The sequence below is a fragment of the Lissotriton vulgaris genome, chromosome 9 (genome assembly GCF_964263255.1).
Source record: "Lissotriton vulgaris chromosome 9, aLisVul1.2, whole genome shotgun sequence".
In the NCBI taxonomy this organism is placed as follows: domain Eukaryota; kingdom Metazoa; phylum Chordata; class Amphibia; order Caudata; family Salamandridae; genus Lissotriton; species Lissotriton vulgaris.
Genome location: NC_141697.1, coordinates 278,378,296 through 278,400,723, shown reverse-complemented (window position 1 = coordinate 278,400,723; position 22,428 = coordinate 278,378,296). Strand labels below are relative to the sequence as shown.

At 47.8% G+C, this 22,428-nt stretch overlaps 1 protein-coding gene across 1 annotated transcript in view; it reads right to left on the bottom strand.

Annotated features, from left to right (window-relative positions):
- Positions 1 to 2,280: 2,280 nt before the first annotated feature.
- The window catches only part of SLIRP (SRA stem-loop interacting RNA binding protein), a 43,991-nt gene continuing 23,843 nt past the window's right edge, over positions 2,281 to 22,428 (bottom strand). The window contains exons 2-4 of the mRNA XM_086936627.1: positions 11,329 to 11,387; positions 3,430 to 3,537; positions 2,281 to 2,429 (exon numbers count right to left, since the gene is read on the bottom strand). Of these exons, the coding sequence (XP_086792753.1) occupies positions 2,361 to 2,429; positions 3,430 to 3,537; positions 11,329 to 11,387 (236 nt within the window). The 3' untranslated portion in view covers positions 2,281 to 2,360. The remainder of the gene's footprint in view (positions 2,430 to 3,429; positions 3,538 to 11,328; positions 11,388 to 22,428) is intronic.

Sequence of the window (22,428 nt, the reverse complement as noted above, 5' to 3'; positions counted from 1 at the left end):
GCATTTGAATCAATAAATTCAGTGTAAGCTGGAGCCTAAGGCTGATCTGAAACTGCAGCGGGGAATCTGAATTATTACCTAACTGGCAGCGCAAGGAGAGTACCTATTACAACATGGAATATTGGGGAGATTGTGGAGTTTGGGAGACAGCGGCAAGCAATTGGACGTTAGCAGTTAATCACTGATAGGTGCTGCCCTAGATCCGGCTTCTACTTCAGCTACAGCAGCAAGAACTTCAGAGGCAATTTAAGTCCCCAGAGCAGTTTTGTAAAAGCAATCCTCGCTGTTGTAGACGCCATTTTTTTATACTCCTACTTTTCTCTCCTCTGAACATTTGGGGCACTTCTGCAGGGCGGATTTTGTTTTTGGGGTTAGCTGTTTTCTTTCTTTAAATTGTCTCAACCTCCTCAATTAAGTGATCAATATCATCCAAAGTACAGTGTCTCCTGGCATTGACATTAGAATCAGCAGCCACAGGTTTCCTTGGGTTTACTGGAGCTTTTGTTGTTCAGGTGCTTTCTGTTTCCCCATTATTGAAGCTGATTACACAGCATCCATGAGATCAGTCATCAGGGTACACACGTAAAGGCCTTCCTGAGAAGGGTTACTACGGTGGGGCAGGAGGTATTTTGGCAACAAAACGAAGAAAGTAGTAGATGCAAGGAAGAGGGGAGAAGCAAATTAACTTACTGGGTTCACACAACTAGTGGAGCTACAAAACTTCAAATGTAAGAGTAGGCCCAGCCAAGCCTCTTCTGGGCAAAGACAGGCCTGCTCTTCGAGCAGGCGTGTACTGCGCAGCAGCAGGAAGGCGGGCCTCATCAGCGCAGGGGCATGCAGTCCGCCTTGGTCTCCAGTGCTGAAAATGTGTTCTCTGCAATGTGGGAGGGAAGCAGACCTCTTCAAGCGCCCAACCGGTGCAGCAATGCTCTCCTCACTTCCTCTCAAGGCACTCTGAGGCGTGCAGTGCATCCCAGTCTCCGATTCTGAAAATGCGAAGTTGATGGATATGCATAGTACAAAAAGCGTGTGTGTATGTATAACCCATGCTGTGAGGACCGGATTGGTCCTCAGAGCGTGGATAAACCCTGACAGAACAAGACAAACAATATCTTTGTGAGGACCTGTGCCTTAGGAGGACTGGTCCCGGTAGTCTGTTTAGGTACTTTGGAGCAAGTGTATCAAAAAACAAAAGGGGTGGGAGGAGGCGGCGCTGTGTGCGCACACGCTCCTACCCCTAGCAATTCCCAGCTAGAGCAAACATTCACTCAGTATTCCACTAGAAAAGAGTCAGTCAATATTTAATGGAGTGGTATGTGAAAAGCCTCCAAAACTTCTAGCACAACAGATAATAACTCTCTGCATAGGTGATACAGAAAAAAAACCTCTTGCTTTTGTTCTCCTACAGCTCAAATGTCATGCTATTAAGTTCCTGTTCATCAGCTGTCTGCATGATTGTATTTTTTTATTAGGAGAAACACCAATTCCTTGGAAGTTATCTTTTATTCATAACTATACTTTACTTGCATGACAAAAATTACTGGGCTACGCTTGGCAGGTTGATTTTAATTATCAAGTTAAAGTACCAATTTCACAAAGCCACTTCCCCTCTCTCTGCAATTTGACTTTCAAAGACCTCTAAGAAGGTGGCCTGTATGCCGATAAAGCTTGTCCAACTGCCATGCTGCAACACATTTCCAAACTGTAATCTCCCACATTAACCAGGCACATTGGCTTGCATTGAAATAAAGGTGTATTTTATGGGAAAATGTCCACACTGAAACACCAACTTTCTTAGACTAACTACTCCCTATTACCACGAAAACAAAAACACACCACTACCTGACTGTCAGCTGGCAGCACAGTTTTTCCTTCCACACGGTTAAATCCCTGTACCGAAACTACACCCACCCTACAAACATAACCTTTCTGTAATCTCAATTGCATTGGTATTTGTTATTCATAAAATATATACAAACCCACTGTTACGGTTTCTCCTTCAAGTCAGCAACATACACCTCTGCAAATAACTCCCCCAGCTTAAATATTCGCCTCTTCAAAAAGGTCTTCAACCCCCCTCAACCCTAAATCCACCTGCTACCACAAATGCAATATGACGGATTTGATTATCTTTACCCACCACCAAGGTATGTCTGAACAGCAACACTTCTGTAGCCCCAAAAAAAAACGTAAAAAGAAGAAATGCATTGATGGGCCATTCTCCAAACCTGAAATCTTGTAACGATTCCACCATTTAAGTATAATAACTAAGGAGGCGTATTATCTTTCATAATGTTTATTTGACAGCATTTTAAAATAAATATAGGTGTGGCAGAAAAAGACAGCAAACATGATCCGCTTCACCCCTGGTCATTGACGCCTCTGTTGTTGAACATTCCCACTGGTTTGCGGTTTAGCTGGACTTGAAGCTAAAAATAAGAACATACACCAGCACTTAGTTTTTTCAAATTTAATCAGTTCAAAACAGAGGAATGTCTAAATACACATCTGTGTACATGTACAACTACAGAGTGGACATCTGTCTTTTTTTTTTTTTTACCAAACTAGTAATTAAACTTAACATTATTATCCTGGGTACTAGTGGGAGAAAGGCATAATGAAACTGTCCATCCAAAGGCAGCTAATGTTGAGGGCATTGCTGTGAAATAAGAAATCAATGAAAACAATTTGCTAAATTTAACTTTGTCCTAATGGGTGTTGTGTTTCCTGAATGGATGGCCCCAATAACAACAGGACATCGGTGAGCGTGGAGTACTATTTATTCTTCTCCACTCTCTCACTCATACCGCTGCTCCAACAAGTTTCTCTTCCTTGGAGACTTCAACCACTACCCTTTCATTCTCCTCTTCCCCAGGCTGCCCCTTCCTGTCTCCTGGTTGGCAGTCCCTGGGTCTTAAAGAACAACCCACAAATGGTTCTCCAGCATCTTTGAAGCTGCAATGATCAGTTCTTAGCAAACTCGTAGTCATCATTTTCTTTAATAATGCCATAAATGCTGTGCCATATTGCTGCAGATTAATGTCCGTAAAGCACCACAGTAGTCTAACAACAGTGTGCTGTAATCAAGAAATAAACAGCAGACTTTAGAACTTGATGACCTGGGCAATAACCCCACTCATGGATGGTAATTGTGAGATTCTTGACAAATAATGAACTATCCCCAAAATAAATACAAATATATGAAAACTAATGCAATGATACATAGGTAAGACTGGACTGTTATTCAAATATGTAAATCCCAATTTGACCTACCGCCAACTCAACCGTACTCTGTTCCTACTCAGATAAATATGTGCTATAGAAATAACAATACATAAATGGATTTGTCGCAAAAATAGCTTCACAACTACTAATATGCACTAGAACCATTTTAGAAACTCAAGAGGAAAGGGTGGTATGCTCAGTTACCTTAGATCCTTCGATGATGTGAGACTCCTTCTGTAGAGCATTCTGTAGCCCTTCTTCTGAAGCAAATCTAATCCAGCCAATCCCGCGATGGAATCCCGTCTCTTTGTCCTGCATAAAGTCAGGCCATAAATAGAGATTATTTCAAAACACAGTGCAGCCTTTTTACCATTCACAGTAGCATGGGCCCTTAACATGCATTTGCCATCCAGACAATATTGTATCATATTAATTGGCTTAATTTAAACTTCATAGAACTACTCTTTTCTATCCTACCCACCAATCTCATAGATCTACTGTAGGGATTATTTGTTATCTTATGCTACGTTAAAAACATTTTTATAAACATTACAACCAATGTATATGGTCCTGAAGAACTTTTAGATTCTAGGCACCCTTTGTTGTTCTGTTCAGCTTGTATTTAGTTATGTTTTCTATTCTCTGGATGTCAGTCATTCTGGACAGTGGCAGGCAAATTTTGTAGTATCCGAAAGAATTGCGCCGTGGTGGAAAACATTGGACAATAACCAGCAAGATTGTTACTGATTTGCGTGGATTATGTGCATGCCTCACACAGAGATTTTTGTTTTAATGTGTATTTGGGACGGATGAATTACAGGAGTGTTTGGTATGACATATCTGTGTGTTTTTCTTTTCTTATTTTGGACACAACTGTCCTTTCCCCAGTGAACAACCTCTCCATCTCAATGCCGTGTTTATAATCTGGAAAATGGACATCACTTTCTTCCTACTATTTAATTACAATAGGCCACACTCCACCACAGCTTAGAGTTCGTATCCCAGCTTTAAACAGTGGTTAACAAGTTATACTTCAATTGCGCCTTAGTGCTAGTAGTCCTACATCTTATAGCAGAGCAGAGTCCTGTGTAAATGATAGGTCTCAGAATAATCTGATTTTGGTCACCTTCATTTAGAAAAACTATGGACCTATACCACAGGCAGGGTTGACTGAGCAGGCCAACTTATGCAGATGATGTAAGCACAACTCTAACCAAAGAGGGTCCCAGACTCCCCAATGCAACAGCAAAAGATGGGTGCTCGTGGGATCAACTCTTCAGAACAGCACGCGCTATAAGGCTGGCCACTGAGTGAAGTTATTCATTTATAAGCTGCTACTACAAGTGTTGGTTCCATTTTAACTTCCTTTTTCCATCCATGTCACAATAAAATTAGTGACAATTTGTTTCAAATACTTCACTTGCCACAGTCCATCTTAGAAACACTTGAGGCACATAGGAATACAATATCCAGCCAGCGAACTAGGGTTCAACATTTTAACTCCTCAATGTGTTCTGAGAGCTGCTGTTTATGATTTGCAACAAGGGGTGGTGAGGGACAGAGTCTCTGAATTAAGCAGAAAGCTCTCACCCAGTCAAGAGATCAGGGCTAGATCCAACACCGTTTTTTTAGCTCACTGCACCATCCCAGTTTCAGAACCTGGCTGTATGCAAATTAGTCTGTTCCTGTCCCAGTGCATGATGGGAACAGGGCAAACCAAACTACAAAAGCCAATTCTATGTCAGGACGGAGGCGAGGATTATGCAGTCCTTTCTTCTCTTTATTATAATAGCAGATTCAAAGAAAATAACATAAAACTTTCTGGAACTACAACTCCCATGAGCACATGGGGCACAGTGTCCATAGTAACCGCCAGCCAATGGTGATGGTGTCCTTGGTATAACTGGCTGTGTGTATAGTCCCTTCCGCTTCCTCTTTCTTCTCTGCTCGTCAGATAAGTCACTTTCATATCTTTCTGACTTGTGTGGTATTTTTTATTGTTTGAGATTCGTTAAACGATTTGACCTAAGCATTTAGGCTATGTTTCTTGAAGTATGCTTACTAGCGCTGTTGAACTTTAATATCCTTTTGACTTGTGTGGTATTTTTATTGTTTGAGATTCTTTAGGCGATTTGACCTAGACTTTTATACTATGTTGCTTGAAGTGCGCTTACTAGCGCTGTTGAGCCGGCAGAGTGACGCGCGCCAGGCGCTGCTTGCGCCGTTACTGCCGCTTCCATCGCGGACCGTGTGAGACGCGCCCTCGCGTTTTCCCCGGCTCTGTGGGGCGCCGTAGTGTGCGGAGAAGCTGCGCTCGCGGTCTTCTTCCCATCCTTGCGGCGCGCTGAGGCGGTCTACTTTTCGCCTCACCAACCCTCGCCTGACATCCTCTGTGGTGATCCTTGACTGCGCGTTGCGCGAGACGCCATCTGGTGGCGGAAACAGGTACTGCACCTGCATTTCGAGCAGTTAGGCTGCAAGAGCATCGGCGAGGGGGCTGCCCTATTGTATTTTAGGATAAGGGCGTTTGGTGCTCACACCCTCACAGTATCCAACCTCAGTGCAGGCAATAAACCCCTTTCAGAAGGTAACAATGTATGCTTCTCCCAACCCTTGCCGCCGGCGGTGGGTCGCGCGTTTTTTTCACAGGCTCTGTCACGGTGCTGGTGCCCTGGTGGGAAGGAGTGGACACTATTGCCCATAAGTTTTCCCGGGGTGTCTGGTACCGCAGGGCACGTCAATCGCGGACCTAGAGGCGCGCAGGGTGGGGGCAGGAATGCTGCTAAACGTCACGCAGGGCACCTGGGGACGGAGTTGACCGCTTGAGAGACTCCTCCAGTAAGAGTGCGCGGACGCTAACACATATACCCTGCCGGGAGGGGTTCTTCCCCGGAGAAGATGGCGACGAGGTCGCCCCGGAAACGGACCATGTGGATGGTTTCCCCTTGGAGGAAGAGGGTGTTATGGATGAGGACTCCTTGGAGGATGAGGAGGAGCTTTTTCCAACGGCCTCTGGGGGCCCGGGAGTTTGATGAGTTTTACCACCCTCGAGTGTCGGAATGGATCCTGGATCCTAAGCTGGCGGCGTATGTCGCGGGTAACGTTCGCCAACCTCTGGACCAGGAGGCTTGGACGCGCATGCGGGGTGCATGCCCTCGCCCGCAATGGAGGACAGGTTGGCTGTCACCCTGGAGATTAACAGCAAGGCGAAATGTTCTGCGCGTTCTTTGCGGCCCCGGGACTCAGATCATCCAGTTGGCCGGAAGGGCCAGGGAACCGGGGACGTCGATGTCCACGGAGGTCGTGGCAGGTTGGGCACGGCGAGCCCTGTGCTTCTTGGATACTGCGAACTGGGCATTGGCGGCGGAGCAGAGGAGGTCTCTCCTCATTGCAATAGATTCTAGGCTTGGGGACCTGGCCTATTCAAATGTAGGGCCTATTGCATAAGGCAAGTTGTCTGGCGAACCTTGTTAATGGAATTAGACAAACCCGTCCTCACTTTCTCCGCTCTGGACAGAGCACGGACGTCAGCTAAAAAGATATTCTTGGATGGGTTTCTGCTGGGACCGTAAGGCCCTAATACTAACTATACCAGCAGAGTCGTACAACGACCGGAACGACGGCCGACAGGCAAATTTCTACCCCGGTACAAGCGCCGGCAAAGGGGTGCGGAAGGGGCTTCCGTGGCGGAGCCACCGCACCAGGAGGTTCCTCCCCCTGTTTTTCCCCCGCCCTGGGGGGGGGAGGCTACGGGAACGTCTCCACGACCGGTGCAAATCACTTCAGACCCGTGGGCTCTCCAAACAGTCTGGTTTTCCGGACAGAGTTCTACGGTTCACCCCGTCAGGGTGCAATCCCTCGCCCTCTAATTTTCCTCCGAGGGCAGGGTTCTGCTCGACAACGAAGCTAAATGTTTGGTCCAGAAGGGGGACAAAGGATTTCGCCCGGTCATGACCTGCTGCACTTCGTCAAATGGCCGGTCTACTGCCACTTCAAATGGAGGGGATTCATCCCCCGAGCGGTACCTTCCTCGGAGGGAGGATTGGATGATACGTCTGGACCTGACAGACGTCTACCGCTCAGTCCCCATCTTCCCGCCTCATCTGCGTTTTTCCCTATTCCTATGTGGCGGGGAGGTTTATCGAGTTTCTAGCGCTCCCCTTCGGCCTCTCTTCGGCCCCTTGGTGCTTTACGAAGCTCCTGCGATCAGTGGTCTGGACACTGCGTGAGAGGGGCGTACAATGGATCATATATTTCGCCGATATACTACTTCTCGATCAATCGCGGAACCGGTTGCGCTGTAACTTGACTATTCTCTGCCCCAGGAGCTGGGGTTGGTAGTGACTTCCCTGAAGGCTGTCCTAATTTCGATGAGACAATTCTCTTTCTGGTGTTCCACATGGCCTCGGAGTCGGCCTCCCTCATAGGGGCGCAGCTTCGCAGGAGCTCTCCCAAGTCCTACGGAAAGACGGAACCTCCCTTAGACGGCTAGCGTGACTCAGTGGCCTCCTTCCAGGCTCATTTCAGTAGCAAGATAGATGGCTCACGGGCAGTTCAATGGGACTGGGAGTGCTCTCTCACTGCGGCTATGTAACGATGGGGGGCCGCTGGTCGGAGGAGGAATTCCAGCTCCACGTCAATTACTTGGCGCTCCTCCAGCTTCACATCACTTGCTTTGAATCCCTAATGGGTTTTCGCGCGAGGAAGTCTCTGACTCAGAAGCAGAGATAGGGCTGCTTCTTGCTGCGCATAGACAGGGTGTCAGCGGGACAGTACATCAATCGCCAGTGCGAGCCTCGGCATCGGGCCTTGGCAGACCTGACGTAGGACTTCGGCCACTATTGGGCGAAGAGGCTTATTTTGGTGTCGGCGGAGTGTCTTCCGGGCACACAGAATTCAATTGTGGATTGGCATTCCAAGAACTTCCCCGACTTCAGCAATTGGCGACTGCATCAGGCGGTCTTCCAGGCCTTGATGGACTGGCGGGGGCCGTGCTCTGCGGACTTTTCGCGTCCCGCCTCAACCGTCAATTCCCGAGGTTGTGAATCGGAGGCCGGGCCCGGAGGCAACAGCAGTTCATACATTCTTGCAGGACTGTACACTGGAACAGGCTTATGCGTTCCCTCTTTTCTCATGGTCTCTCGAGTGGCGGCTCAAGTTCGCCGACAACTAGCGTCCCGGATCCTAGTGATCCTTTTTCTGGCGGGCCCAGGCCTGGTTCCCTCTATTGGACCTGTCTCGAGTCTGCTCGATTTGACTGCCCTGTTGCCCTCTATTGCTACCGGGCTCTTCTGGAAGAACCTCACCCGCGAGTGCTTCTGATGATCTTGCACCTCCTGGCTTGGCGGTTTTTCTTCAGGGGACGTTTGAAAGGCGGACGCCTTTCGGCGGAGGCTGAGGCCCTCGTCTATAGAGCCTGGGCTCCGGGAACTGTCAAGAGGTGCCGCTAGGCTTAGCAACGGTGGCGTAGTTGGTGTCTGGGTAGACACGTAGGTCCTGTGGGGCAGGCGTTAGCCACTTCCTGTTTTCTGGCCGTATGGGCCTACTCTGGACTAGCCTACCGGACTACTAATTTTGTCAGATTCGGCATGTCGGTGGGACATTCCCACATCGACGGTAAACCGGCGGGGGAACACCCTTGGGTATGCAAACTTAGGTGGGGTCCAGACCCTCTAAGCCCCCGGAACCCAGGTACGAGTCCCTTTGGGACGTCAATTCCGTACTACGGTTCCTTTGCTCCTGGCGGGATAATCTATACCTTACCAGGAAGGAGTCGTCGATCGAACTGGCGACCCCGCTGTGTCTGGTTTCGTGTAAACGCTTTTCGGACGTGAGGGCACTGGTTACTATGGCACGTATTCTCATCCTAGATGGAGTCACTTTAACGGTAGACCGACGCATGCTGTGTGTGGTGCGAGGCCGCAGGCGTCTGTGGATATGACGGCGGAATGTCGCCCCGGGAGAGCGTCAGCTCCTTATTGCTCTGCGGAACCCTTTAGGGCCGTCACAGCTCCATCCATCGCCCGGTGGGTCTGTTGGATCATGACGGAAGCGGGGGTGGATGTCACCAGGTTCGATGCTCACTCCGCGAGAGGAGCAATGGCCTCCAAGGCCGTACAGGCGGGTGGTCGTCTGGAGGATATTATGGCTATGGCGGACTAGTCCTCCGAGTCCACATTTAAGTAGTTTACTTAAGCCCGTCTATGGCGCGGCAGAACTGGTGGTGGATAGGCTTTAAACCTGCATAATCCTCGCCTCCGTCCTGACATAGAATGAAAAATTTCCTAGCTTACGTAACGGAAAGTTTCAATTCTATTAAGGACTAGGAGGCGAGGATTATCCCTCCCGAGACTTCTGGTCTCGACCCACCCGTAATCCTCGTATTTCGGTAAGTAGTGCCTTAATGTTTACTTTAATGTGTTATGAAGTAGTAACTCAACGTTACCTTAATGTGTTATGATGCTTTCGGTAAGTAGTGCCTTAATGTTTACTTTAATGTGTTATGAAGTAGTAACTCAACGTTACCTTAATGGGTTATGATGCTGTCTGGCCTACGCTGGCATAAAGTTACGGTGTGTTCAAATGGATTGTGTTCTCCCTGACCTGGTTTTCAATGGGGGGATAGATTCTTGGATGTGCGGTAGACTGCCTTTATATGCTTTCTTCCACGGACGAAGAACAAGATAACGGTTGTCTTGTGTTGATTTAGGGCAAGACCAGATGGATTGATGAACGTTCCCGGGAGTTTTTCCTCACAGAGAAGAAGAGGAAGCGGAAGGGACGTCACAGCCAGTTATACCAAGGACACCATCACCATTGGCTGGCGGTTACTATGGACACTGTGCCCCATGTGCTCATGGGAGTTGTAGTTCCAGAAAGTTTTATGTTATTTTCTTTGAATCTGCTATTATAATAAAGAGAAGAAAGGACTGCATAATCCTCGCCTCCTAGTCCTTAATAGAATTGAAACTTTCCGTTACGTAAGCTAGGAAATTTTTCATTCTTACACTGGGAAGGAAACAAGCTCCCGGGGACCGGTTTCTGGCATTACAGCCGTCTTCGGCCCGGTTTGCTTGAATCCTGATGGTGCAATGAGCAAGGGTCTCACATCTGAGAATACCCTTCCAGGCTTAGGGTGGAAAAAAATATTTACAACAAGGGGTGGTGAGGGACAGAGTCTCTGAATTAAGCAGAAAGCTCTCACCCAGTCAAGAGAACAGGGCTAGATCCAACACCGTTTTTTTAGCTCACTGCACCATCCCAGTTTCAGAACCTGGCTGTATGCAAATTAGTCTGTTCCTGTCCCAGTGCATGATGGGAACAGGGCAAACCAAACTACAAAAGCCAATTCTTACACTGGGAAGGAAACAAGCTCCCGGGGACCGGTTTCTGGCATTACAGCCGTCTTCGGCCCGGTTTACTTGAATCCTGATGGTGCAATGAGCAAGGGTCTCACATCTGAGAATACCCTTCCACGCTTAGGGTGGACAAAAATATTTACAACAAGGGGTGGTGAGGGACAGAGTCTCTGAATTAAGCAGAAAGCTCTCACCCAGTCAAGAGATCAGGGCTAGATCCAACACCGTTTTTTTAGCTCACTGCACCATCCCAGTTTCCATCAGGATTCAAGCAAGCCGGGCCGAAGACGGTTGAAATGCCAGAAACCGGTCCCCGGTAGCTTGTCTCCTTTCTGGTGAAGAATTGGCTTGGTAGTTTAGTCTGCCCTGTTCCCATGATGCACTGGGCCAGGGACAGACTGATTTGCATATAGCCAGGTTCTGAGCTGGGATGGGGCAGTGAGATAAATAACGGTGATGGATCAAGCCCTGATCTTTGGACTGGGTAAGAGTGATCTGCTCAATTCAGACACTCTGTTCATCACCACCCCCTTTTCTGAATCGTTTATGATTTGCAGCAGTGTGTCAGACTGTAGACAGCTGAAATCTCTCTAGGACACCCGAGCACTAACACTAGCACGTTCAAGTTTCAGCCTCTTTAACCACACAAAATGCCAAAAAAAGGGCACAAATAAAATTAGAGGATGCTCAGTCTGGACCTACAACGCTTCATTTAAGAAGGGTACAGGATATCTTGAATACTCACAAAAGGCAGGAGGCATTTCTTTACAGTCCCAAACTGAGAAAAGTACTCCCTTAATTCTTCTGTTGAAGGAAAAGGCAAACACAATCAATTAGAAGAGTTACAGCATACAATTTTGGCCTCAGAATGTTATTTTTGTCACAACTTTCATATTACCTATTTTTAAAATAAGCATTATATAGTGTAAGGCATTCTAAGGTTACTGCAGTCAAACAAAGCCTGAAGCCAATTTTGGCTGGTCGTGAGCGGGAATCCTCACTATTAAAATACATGTTCAATGACATTTCATCTTGCTATTGCACCCCAAAGTGTGTCCGACATTTTGGTATGATGTGTATTGTGTGCTGCATGTAGTATTATTGTAGAGCGTGTTGGACAGTGGCACTATGGTACAATGTCCTGTAGTAACGCATTGTGGAAGATATCATTTGATGTATATATAGTATCCCATCATAAAATATAGTATGCTGCAACGTGCAGATCCTGCAAGTCGTGTCAAGCACTGTGTGGTTTTCAGGTTTGACATGGCATGAGATTTCAATATTCCTTGGATAAAAACTAGGGATCTCATATGAGTGCTCTGGACCCGTATCCAGTGATAGCATTCCTAGAGTTTACATTACTGGAGTCATGTTAACTTCACCGAGCAGAGTTAGCGTGTATTTGAGCAGAACCCTAAGGTTCCATTTTTAAGTCAGGGACTACCAGTTGTAGACAACTCTTGGTACAAATCACATGGGAGTTCCCAATTCCTTCCTGCGGTTTCTCATGGATGTTTAGGCTGCTGAAAACCTATTTTTGGCCTACTACTGAGAGACTTCTTGTCATTGTTGACATCCAGAGGGGTGGTAATGTATACTTACACCACCAGTGTCCACTTCACTGACTGGGGCAAGGTACACCCACTACCATATCTCTGCAGGCATAGGTCTTGCAACACTTTCCTGCTTATTTTCAACATCGCAGGGAATCGAGAACTCCTCAGCAGACAGCCTGTGAACACCTCTCCACTCTCTGCATCACGTACAAATTCTGAAGGAAACACTGCACTCAATCTTTGAAGCCCATGTACTACAGAGCCTTTGTAATTCACACGACCACCAGTTGCTCTAGTGTGTGGGCCAAGGGATTGAATTACCTCTGGAAAGGCCTGATATTAAAGTCAAAAGGGGAATTTTTGTATGCTGTTCCTTCATCTCCTCCAATTAAGAGGCTCCTTCAAAAGATCAGAAGTAACCAAGGATGCCAGTCTATCCTGGCATATCCAGCTTGGCCTGTTTGTTGGCCACGCTTGATCTACTTTGGATGGAGAATATACACTTTGCTCAGAGAACAGACTCCTATCCAGGAAGGGAGGCCGCTGTATCACCCTCTTCCAGCTTTAGTGAATGATTGGAAAAGAGATAAGCCTCTCTTTGCAGAATGTGCAGGTCCTTGCCTCGCCAAGATATCTTCCAGCAGAAACCAGTATTCTGAGTGCTGCTGGATAAGGAAATGGATTAGCAGAAAAATAATTACAACAAGGGCCATATATTCAGTTATGCAGCAGTGCTTTCTTCTACTGCAATGCTGATTTAATAACGTGGTACTAACAGTTCTGTTCAGAATCATGTGTAACATCCATAATCAAAGGAGAGGGAGCTCTACTGGTTTTCCGGGGCCTGGGTCACGCCAGTGTTGACCCGAAACCCTCTACCAATCTCTACCACTGGTGATGTAAGTGATCACTACTATGGTGTCTTGTTGGGAGGAGTCATCATTGGGTTTCACACCTAGGTACTCGCTTCCCTAGGTGAGTACTGCCACGATCCGAGGGTAAGTACTGGTGGGATCCATGTGGTGGTGCGTAAAATTACCTCCTGCTTCTAAAAATGTACACTTTAATATGGGTCAAGTATACAGGGGTAAGATTAAAAAGAGAAATGGTGATGCTGTTCGATCGTGTTAATTGTCCTTAATATCACATGTGAACGGTCAACATGTTTCAACCTCTGGTGCCTATGAGAGTCTGGGCCTTCATCAGGACCAAATTACAAGTTCAACGGGTCCCTTACTGTTGAATTTTGTGGACTCGTGAGTCTTCACTAACGTGTCTTCATTCCAATAGTTCTGTCAGAAAGACATGTCGGCTTTCATTGAGCCTATGTCTTCTCGTGTTCTTTCAATCTGCCTCATAGGTAACGGGTGAGGCGGGGCGTCGTTGCAACTTGTCATGGGTAGGCAGGATGCTTCCCTGGTGGGCCGCAAGGGTGGGGGTCGGTTTTGGATGACGGGGGGGGGGGGGGGGTTGTAGTATGTCAGCCCCCTGTAACAAAAGCAGCTGCAGCGTTTTCCGCACACACCCTCTCCATCATCCCCGCCCCCTGACGGCTGGCCCAAGTCAACAGCCAGGGCCGGTTTGCATTCCCAGTCCGGCCCTGCTGGTAGGCCCCAGGCGTCTCAACCTAGGTCGTCCTCATCCGTCCTGAATCATGTGTAATACTGTAAGAGGTGTGGATGCACATGCATCACAAGGACACAACAGAGTCTTGAGTATTCAGGAATATCACTGTCTCTTGGAAAAGCTACACTGTAATTTCTCTTGTCCTCAGAGTTGCTCTTTCAGTCCTACAAGGTAGAATGGGGCATTGACATAAGTGCAAGATTCCATGACAAAGAGGAACAGCGGTCATGCAGGTTCCTCTAACACAATGGAGTAGTATATATCCTCTCTATGGGGCTCAGTCTAATACCCAGCTTGCTTACTGACTGCCTGGCCTAACAGCAAGTACGAAGATGGCAGGCCTCAAGGAGAGTGAGGAGCCAATCCCAGATATCTGGGACCCATCAGCTATACAGGGAAGAGCCAAACATAGAAGAGGTGCAGGGTTAGGAGACAGCAAAGAAGGGGTGGATGAAAGGATGAGATTGCACAGCATCGAAGGAAGCGAGGAGGGGGCAGGCTGAAAGCTAAGGAGACAGAGGAAGAGAGGATGATCAGAGGGAAGTGAAGGCAGAGATGGCTAGGTAGTCTGGGTTAAATCCATTCGGCTTCTAATTCCTTAATTGTGTTTCGCAATTTGTATTAAAAAAAACAGTTTAAAAGAGCGGAAGCTGTTTTAAGTATACTGAGATCTAAACTAGCCAATAATGTACTCCGGCTGTATATGAATGAATTCAGACTGCGATTCTAAAGGAAATTATTAAATATCCTTTAAAATGAAAAATACATGTATAATGTTTGCCCTCTTACAAAATCAGTGCATGGGCCTATATTTTTGTTGTCTAGACTTTGAAGCATGTTATGACTGGGCAAGAATATGATCTATCTAGCAGAGATTTAAGGTTAAACGATTATTTTATAGATTAGGATCAAAAAGACCTTTATAGTTGCCTTATTCGACAGTTGAATTTCAATCACAAAAGCACAGATAATAACTCTAAATAAAACGATTTTTATATGCGTGTATTAACTGTAAACTCATGGATCTGCTCAATATTTTTCTTCATGTATACGGTTGTTTTTGAACAAAGAATACACTTCTAAGAAATGAAAATATACAGTTGCCCACTATTAATCTGGATTCAGATTCACCCACAGTCCTCACAATGATACCTCACTGGGTGGGTTACTGAAGGTGGTGGGTCGCACAGCCCCATCAGTGGCCGTTTCTAAATTCCCAAATACATTTGCTATCTTACAACAACATAATATTGTCCAAAATAGAGCAGACACTGAAATGACTGCACTGGAATGGTTTGATTCCTCTAAAAACTGCACAATCCAGAATGTTGAAATGACTCACGTCCTGTATTCATCAGATATTTACTTTCCAATGGCTCTGTTCAATGTATTACAGTATTTGTGAAAACCAAGAGTTCAATTATACACATATATTAACCAAGCTCATTGCTGGGGTGAAAGAAAACACATAAGATGCCAGCATTACCAGATTAAATCAGTTAAAGACATTTTCTATGCTTGAGCTAATGACAATAAATATTGGACTTTAGATGACGTTGCTTTGATCACCAAAGTGATCCCTCACAAGCAGAATTGGTGACAAAAGTCAACAAAAAAAGGGAATATGGTAAACCATGGAGTTGTGTGAATTCTTGTTGTGACGCAAGTTTGCCTGCTGTGAACAGGCCTCTCCACTGCCATTATTCCCGCGCCTTCCCAGGACGATACTTAAGTCACCATAAGTGCGCCCAGTGGTGTGGGTATACCTATCCGAGGCGTATTAGGGGGTGATCTGACACTCTGTGTCTGGGATATAGCAGCTAGTTGCCTAGGGGGGCAGTAGCTACGTTGTGCTCATTATGCAACTCCTCGGGGGGGAGGGGGGAACAGACACAACCAGGCACCCGATGTTGATAGAGGCATCGCTAGAGAAGGACGAAAGTGGCAGTACGGCCTACCTGAAGTGAGAAATTAATCACTAGCACCGGCGGCCCTGGAGAAAGAGGAACCCTCCCCGGTGATGGCCAGCGTGCCCCCAAGCTGTTGACCCAAGCCTGAGTGGAGATCTCAGCAACAATACTCAGCCAGCCCTGCTGGACTGATACCGTAGAACAGGTGGAGTAGGACTACTGCAGCCATCCGAGAACAGTGGAGGGTTCAGGCCAAGCTTGAAGCTAAGGAGCGGGGTAATAGTGTGGCAAGTGGGACCTGCTAGTGAGCCCCAGCCTTTGGGCTCATGTAGGGATGCAGTGGAAGATGACCTCTTGGGAGTCAGGGGTTCTAACAGAACGATCGTAACCGAACCTCCGACTGTTCAGGAGTTGCATAACTGCTCCGACTACGCCTCATTGCTGCCTCCCTCTTTACCTCACCTCCGTGATACACTGCAGCGGCGGGTATCTGGGAGCATCTGTTTGGGTAAAGTTGCCTAGGGTCTCCCCGGATGTACTTTTCGATTGGTCGCTCAGCCCAATTCACAATAAGAGCTTCCCCACCGTCTCACTGCCTCTGCACAGCCCCAAGCCTCTGCTGGTTCATCGCTGTCACAGCCAACTCATATGGGGGCCTCCGACAGGAGCAGCGAGGCCGTACTCCGGGCCGTTAACTTCACCCGGCCGCTTGCTATTGAGACAGCACTCCTCCTCTCTGCGCTGTCCGTCTCCAGAGCGGCACTCAGTTGGGTCACACGCCGTGAGCGTGCACATAGGAGCAGGGAGGCCGTACTCTGGGCCGTTAACTTCACCTGGCCACTTGCTATTGAGAGAGCACTTCTCTCTGCGCGGTCCTTCTCCAGAGCGGTTCTCAGTTGGGTCACACGCCGTGAGCATGCACAGAGTCGGATTCCGACGCGCGCCTAGGGATTGGGCCTCGCGACGTGAGCCATCTACGGTAGAAGCTCACGCGCGCGTCGCAATCCGCCGCTGCCCCGCGCCCCTCTGCAGACTCCCCCTGCATTCCACGAGGCGCGCAGCGCGATCCAGCTTTGTGTGCCATGCAAAAGCACACGCGCCTAACGTTATCCTATGGGACAACGCTGCGCACGCGGCCAGGTCTTGTATCCACATTCCAACTCGTTGTCGGCTGAGCCGACAGCTATAGTTCTCTCTGAGAGTGCGCGCTTTTCGCAGCGAGCCCTAAAAAGGGTTCTACAAATAGCTTCTGCAAGCCATTTAAAACAGGTATAGGTGACATTAATCAATTTCTACAAAGCTCAACCCAAAAAGATTTACTTGACATCTATGTGTGTTATTTGAAACACCTCATCGAAATTGCAAGGCTGATCATCCTATCACGGTATTTTTTTGCCAATCTACTTACAATGTCAGCATGTCTATTGTAATTGGCATGTTTTCCACATGGAAGACTCACATTCTGAGTTTCCTTGCAGGTGCTCTATGAAAGTTCTATGTTGCTCATCAGAAGACTACTTTACAGTCCTGGAGATATGGTCCACCCTAAAGTGGAACTTGGGCTGATTTTACCATCTTGACAGGAACAACTGTTGGCAGCAGCTTAATACTATTTGTGGCAGTTAAGCCTTTTTACCTGCACCCCACAATAGGGGTGGCCTACATACTGGCTTCTCCCTGGTAAATCTGAGTAGTCTGTCATGTGTGGGAACCCACATTTTTGTCAGTGTGTTTGTGGCAGCAGGTGGGTACGCAGTTATACTGGGAACAAAATAACTAGGATTCCTCATAACTGCCTCTGCTCAAATTACACGTAAACGCAAGCATGTGGGTCCTGTATAGTTAAGAAACCACTCGATGAGCAAAGGATTTACAACAAGGCCAAAAGAAGGTGTGTGCCCTTTCTCCCCTACTACCCAATCTAAATACAACTGGCCCTTGGGGGTTTAATAGCTAAGAACATATTTTACTTCCTCAACTCGCATTAGGCTACAATCTCAATTCTCCAGTATACATACAAGTGTGCTCCTGGACAATATTAGAGCAGGCCTACAAAGGGCTCTTAGTACCAAGAATAATTACAACAACCAGAAAAAGCCGTCACTGTCAATATATTAAAGACCTCGATGGTGGTATCTAAATATTAAGGCAACTGAGAGATCAGCCTCTTATAACTACATTGAAGTATGATTTGATGAGTGGGTATGAAAAGTTAACTGTATAGATTTAAAACAATTAATTAACAGTTTGCCATTTCCAAAATCTAGAACACAATCCAAAATATTTAGAGTAGACTTAACTGATTTACTGATGATGCCTATAAAACAAGACACCGTGGCTTCTCTGTACTGTTTTACTGAAGAGGGGTTGTAAAATATATTAAATACATCAATAGCGGACACAGATATGATATGCTTGACTGTTCCTTCTGCATTGTAAAATAGACAAAGTCTCTTGCTACTGGCCAAGTTGAAAAAGGTCCATTCAATGTTTAATGTCAAACTATTTAATATTTTAATTGTAAAAAAAGGTAGATTTTTTAGGGGGCGTGGCCAAGCAGCAATCCATGATGGCTGCGTATAGTAGAGCTCCGCCGCCCGACCTTTCCCAAACGCCTATCCGGCTCATTTATCCGTACCATCCGAGGGTGGATAAGTCCATCGGAACGTCAGCGGTCACCATCTCATCCGCTCTGGTCCCTGTCCAACGCCAGGCACTGAAGTTACTGGGACTAGAGCGGTGAGGCCTATGTGCCGGCCTGAAGCCGGGACACAGAGTGCGGCGAGGGGCCGGGGCGTGGCTCAGCTGGGCCGGGGACTTCACACGTCGGCGCGAGGCCTAGACTGTATCACCGCTTTGGAGGACTGCAAGCCACGCTATGAGGATCGGAACCTCGCAGTGACTCGTAGGCGGGTGAGGCCGAGTGACAACACTCCATCTGGCAGGAAGGGCCCGGGTACAGTGCTGTCTTCGCGAGGTGGGTCTCAACTCTGGCGGCAAAACGGCACCGCGAGGTCCGGTAGCACAACATTTTGATCCCCCCCACCCACTGCTGCAATTTGGGACAGTGGTTACTGTGTTCTGAACAGGAGGGCCTACTGTGTTGCAGCTGCGCAAGTAACACCGGCATAGACCCAGGAAGAGTTGCGGCCGTGTGAGCAGCAGCCCGAGCTGGGGCAGAGGCGGTCCTGTATACTATCACTACTGGGACATGCGGATGGGGAACCCTCCCCTGGCAGACAGAAAGAGGGCAAGGCCAAGGGCTGGTATCGACCCAGGAGAGAGAGTACTCCGGGTCTAGAGAGGCTTGAATCTCAATCCTGAAACTAGATTTTGCAATCACAGCCTCACTACATGGTGGTGGGCTCCCCGTGGGATATCTGATACTGTGTTGGTTCTCCCTTCGCCTCAACCATTGGGGCTTGTGGAACCACTGATTCGCCAGTATGTGGAGAGCAACCTGCGGCCTGTACAGACGCCTGCCCTGTGTAACGTACAAGGGCCTGAGTAACAACTCAGCTGCGTAATGGATCGGAGCAAGGGCTCTGGGTCCCGGGGATTTAAGGCGGCTCAAACCAACAAACTGGACTGTTACACTGTTCCCAAAGACTCGCAATGGAGCAGGCTATCCGGAGGAGCCTCCCTGGGTGGCACATGTGAGGAGGAAAAGGAACAGTCACTGAAAGACGTCATGGAAGCTATCACTGGAGTCAAAACCTCCCTTGAACATAAAATGGACACCATGGCTATTGACGTGAACCTCATCAGGGAGGATCTGGGGAAGCTAAACGAGAAGGTGAAGCAGGTGGAGATCACCGCCGCGAGTCTCGTCGGAGATGTCACACAGCTCCAAGGAGAAGTCCGCGATTTACAAGACTTCCGCAAACTCAGATTTAAAACTGGACGACTACGAAGGCCGTTTGCGGTGCAACAATCTCCCCATCCTGGGTGTTCCGGAGAAATTGGAGGGGCAGTCCCCTGACCTATTTGTTGAGGACATCATCCTGAAGCATCTCTAGCCCAAAGGCCTCAGCAAGTTCTTTGTCATCGAACAAGCACATAGGGTCCCGGGCGGCAATCCCAAGCCGGGCGTCCCCACGGACGATGCTGGCCAGAGTTCTGAACTTGCGGGACAGGGATGTCATGCTCCAGAGTGCCAGGATGGGGCCCCCCTCCGCTAATGAGAATACAGACATAACCTTTTTCCTGGACTGCACACACAGGAGGTAGAAAAGCAAAGGAGGTCGTTCCTCTCCATGAAACGAGTGCTTAGAGACAGAGGACTGAAATATTCGATGATATTTCCAGCAAATCTTCGGGTCGAGGGGGATGGAAGGGCCTGGTTTTTTTAATACCCAGAGGCAGTGGTAGACTGGATCGAGCACTGTGTAAAGAGAAGCCCAAGCGACCACGTCGAAAGGGAGAGCAGGGACAATCGCCCTGCCTGAGGAGAGGGCCGTATTGACATTTATTTTCGGATTGAGTATGTTGGGCCTGGGGTGGGGTGGGTTTTGGGTGGGAATTCCTTTTATCTGATACTTCACATTTGTAAACCCTTTTAGACTTGACACACTTAGTTAAATGAGGATGTAGACTTGACTTGTTGGGGATAGGGAGGCGGAGTGCTCTATTTCCCCCTTTTCTTCTACTTTTAGTTCTTTTGAGGGCGACAGGCACTCTGCAAGTTTTCGATGGGCAGTTCTAGGCCCTGAGTGCAGGGCAGTGGGTGGAGGGTTGTTGGGTGGGGGTGTTTTCTTTGATTTTGGTTATATTCACTGTATCAGTGACACCTATAGTAACTCCTACAGAGGAAGTCGAAACTCACCCCGCTACTCCTGTAACATGAGTAGAGATGCCTCATAATCAGTTATGGCTACACAGAGACACGTAGGAATTAAATTGTTATGCTGGAATGTCAATGGGTTAGGGGACACGATCAAACGCAGTGTTGTTCTCCAGTACATCAAGCGTCAGCCCACCGATATCGTATTGCTCCAAGAAAACCATCCTCATTGGAAATTCATGCAAAGCCCTACATAGAGTGAGCTACATAATGTTGGCTCATGCGGGATTCACCTCCAGTTAAGGAGGGGTGGGTATTATGATGAAGAAATCCTTTCCTCCTGTGGTACGGACAACCTGGACAGACTACCTGGGACGGTACATCGGTGTCTAGGGCACATGGGAGGGACGCCCCATCACACTCCTTTCTGTAAATGTGCCACCTGGCCTACAAGCCACCACCTTTATAGATTAAGGGACTATATTGCTAGCTATTCCAGAGAGTCTGTTAATACTGGGAGGAGACTTAAACTCAGTAGTCTCGGGCGAGTTAGATCACCATCCCCCACGAGCAATGAGCCCCACTTCATGTTGGCTCCCTGAATTTCTTGAGACCTTGGGGATGGTGGATGGCTGGCAGAACTATCACCCAAACACAGTGCAACACACCTTCCATTCCGGGGTACACAGGAGCCTCTCACGTATAGATAATTTTTTGGTCCCCGCATCTCAGACTGCGCACATCCACGAGAATAAACACCTGGCATGGGGCATCTCCGACCATTCGCCAGTTTGTAATCAAGAACCACGTGAAGCCAAACAGGTAGGATGGGTGGTCCCCATCAACCCGTGGTATCTCAGAGATCCCTAAATTCGCAAAGCGCTCCTCACAGCAATAGATAATTACTTTATTGAAAATGAGGGATTAGTGGACTCCCCGCAGTTGCTATGGGAAGCCTTCAAGGTGGTGATTCGGGGTCAAGCCCTATCCCTAATCTCGGGCAAGAAGAAAGATGAACACAGAGAGAGATAGTGGAATTGAGGTAGAAATTAGCCAATTAGAAACTGACCTGGACTCGGAGGTCACACCCGATAAACTCCACTATTTAAAGATCCGACAGCGTGAATATAGAGCACTGGCGACTGACCAGGCAAGGGCCTTGGGAAGAGCTGTGCAGGGACGGCTATATGAGGTGGTAGATAAAGCCGGGAAACTACTAGCGTGGTTGGGAAAGAAAGAATGGGCAAGCCGACTAGTGCCGTAACTTCGAGGGGAGGGAGGTTGCCCCCTTACAGATCCCCAAGGGATTGTTGACAAGTTTGCTGCCCACTTCTGCGCGGTCTACTCTTCAACAGCTCCCTATTCCGTAGAGGACTCCCGTCAGATGTTGGCGGACATAACACTGCCCAAACTCTTAGCAGATGACCGTGACTTTTTAGATAGCAACATATCCAACGAAGAAATAGCGAAGGCGATAAGGTCCATCAGATCAGGAAAGGCCTCTGGCTCTAATGGGCTTCCGGTCGAACTATACAAACTTAAACCGGACAGGCTGGCCCCATATCTCAGGGCTATGTATGAGGACTCAAGGGAAAGGGTGTTCCTACCGATAGACCAGAGGACGGCTACCATCATCACTATTCATAAGGAGGGGAAACCAAGAACTGACTGTGGGTCGTATAGACCGATTTCCCTCCTGAATGCGGAGCCCAAGATTTTGGCTAAGCTTCTGGCCAACCGTCTGATCACAGTGATTGAGACTCTAGTCCATCCAGATCAATCTGGTTTTATCCTGCATCGTAACACGGCACTTAACTAGCATAGGGAGCATGGAGTACTAGGCAGAGCGGCCTCCATCTTAGAACCAGCTGTAATAGTCTCCCTAGATGGCTTTTGATACAATTGAATGGGCGTATCTTTGGGCAGTTCTAGAGAAGTTGGGGTTTGGCCTGAAATATATTCAATGG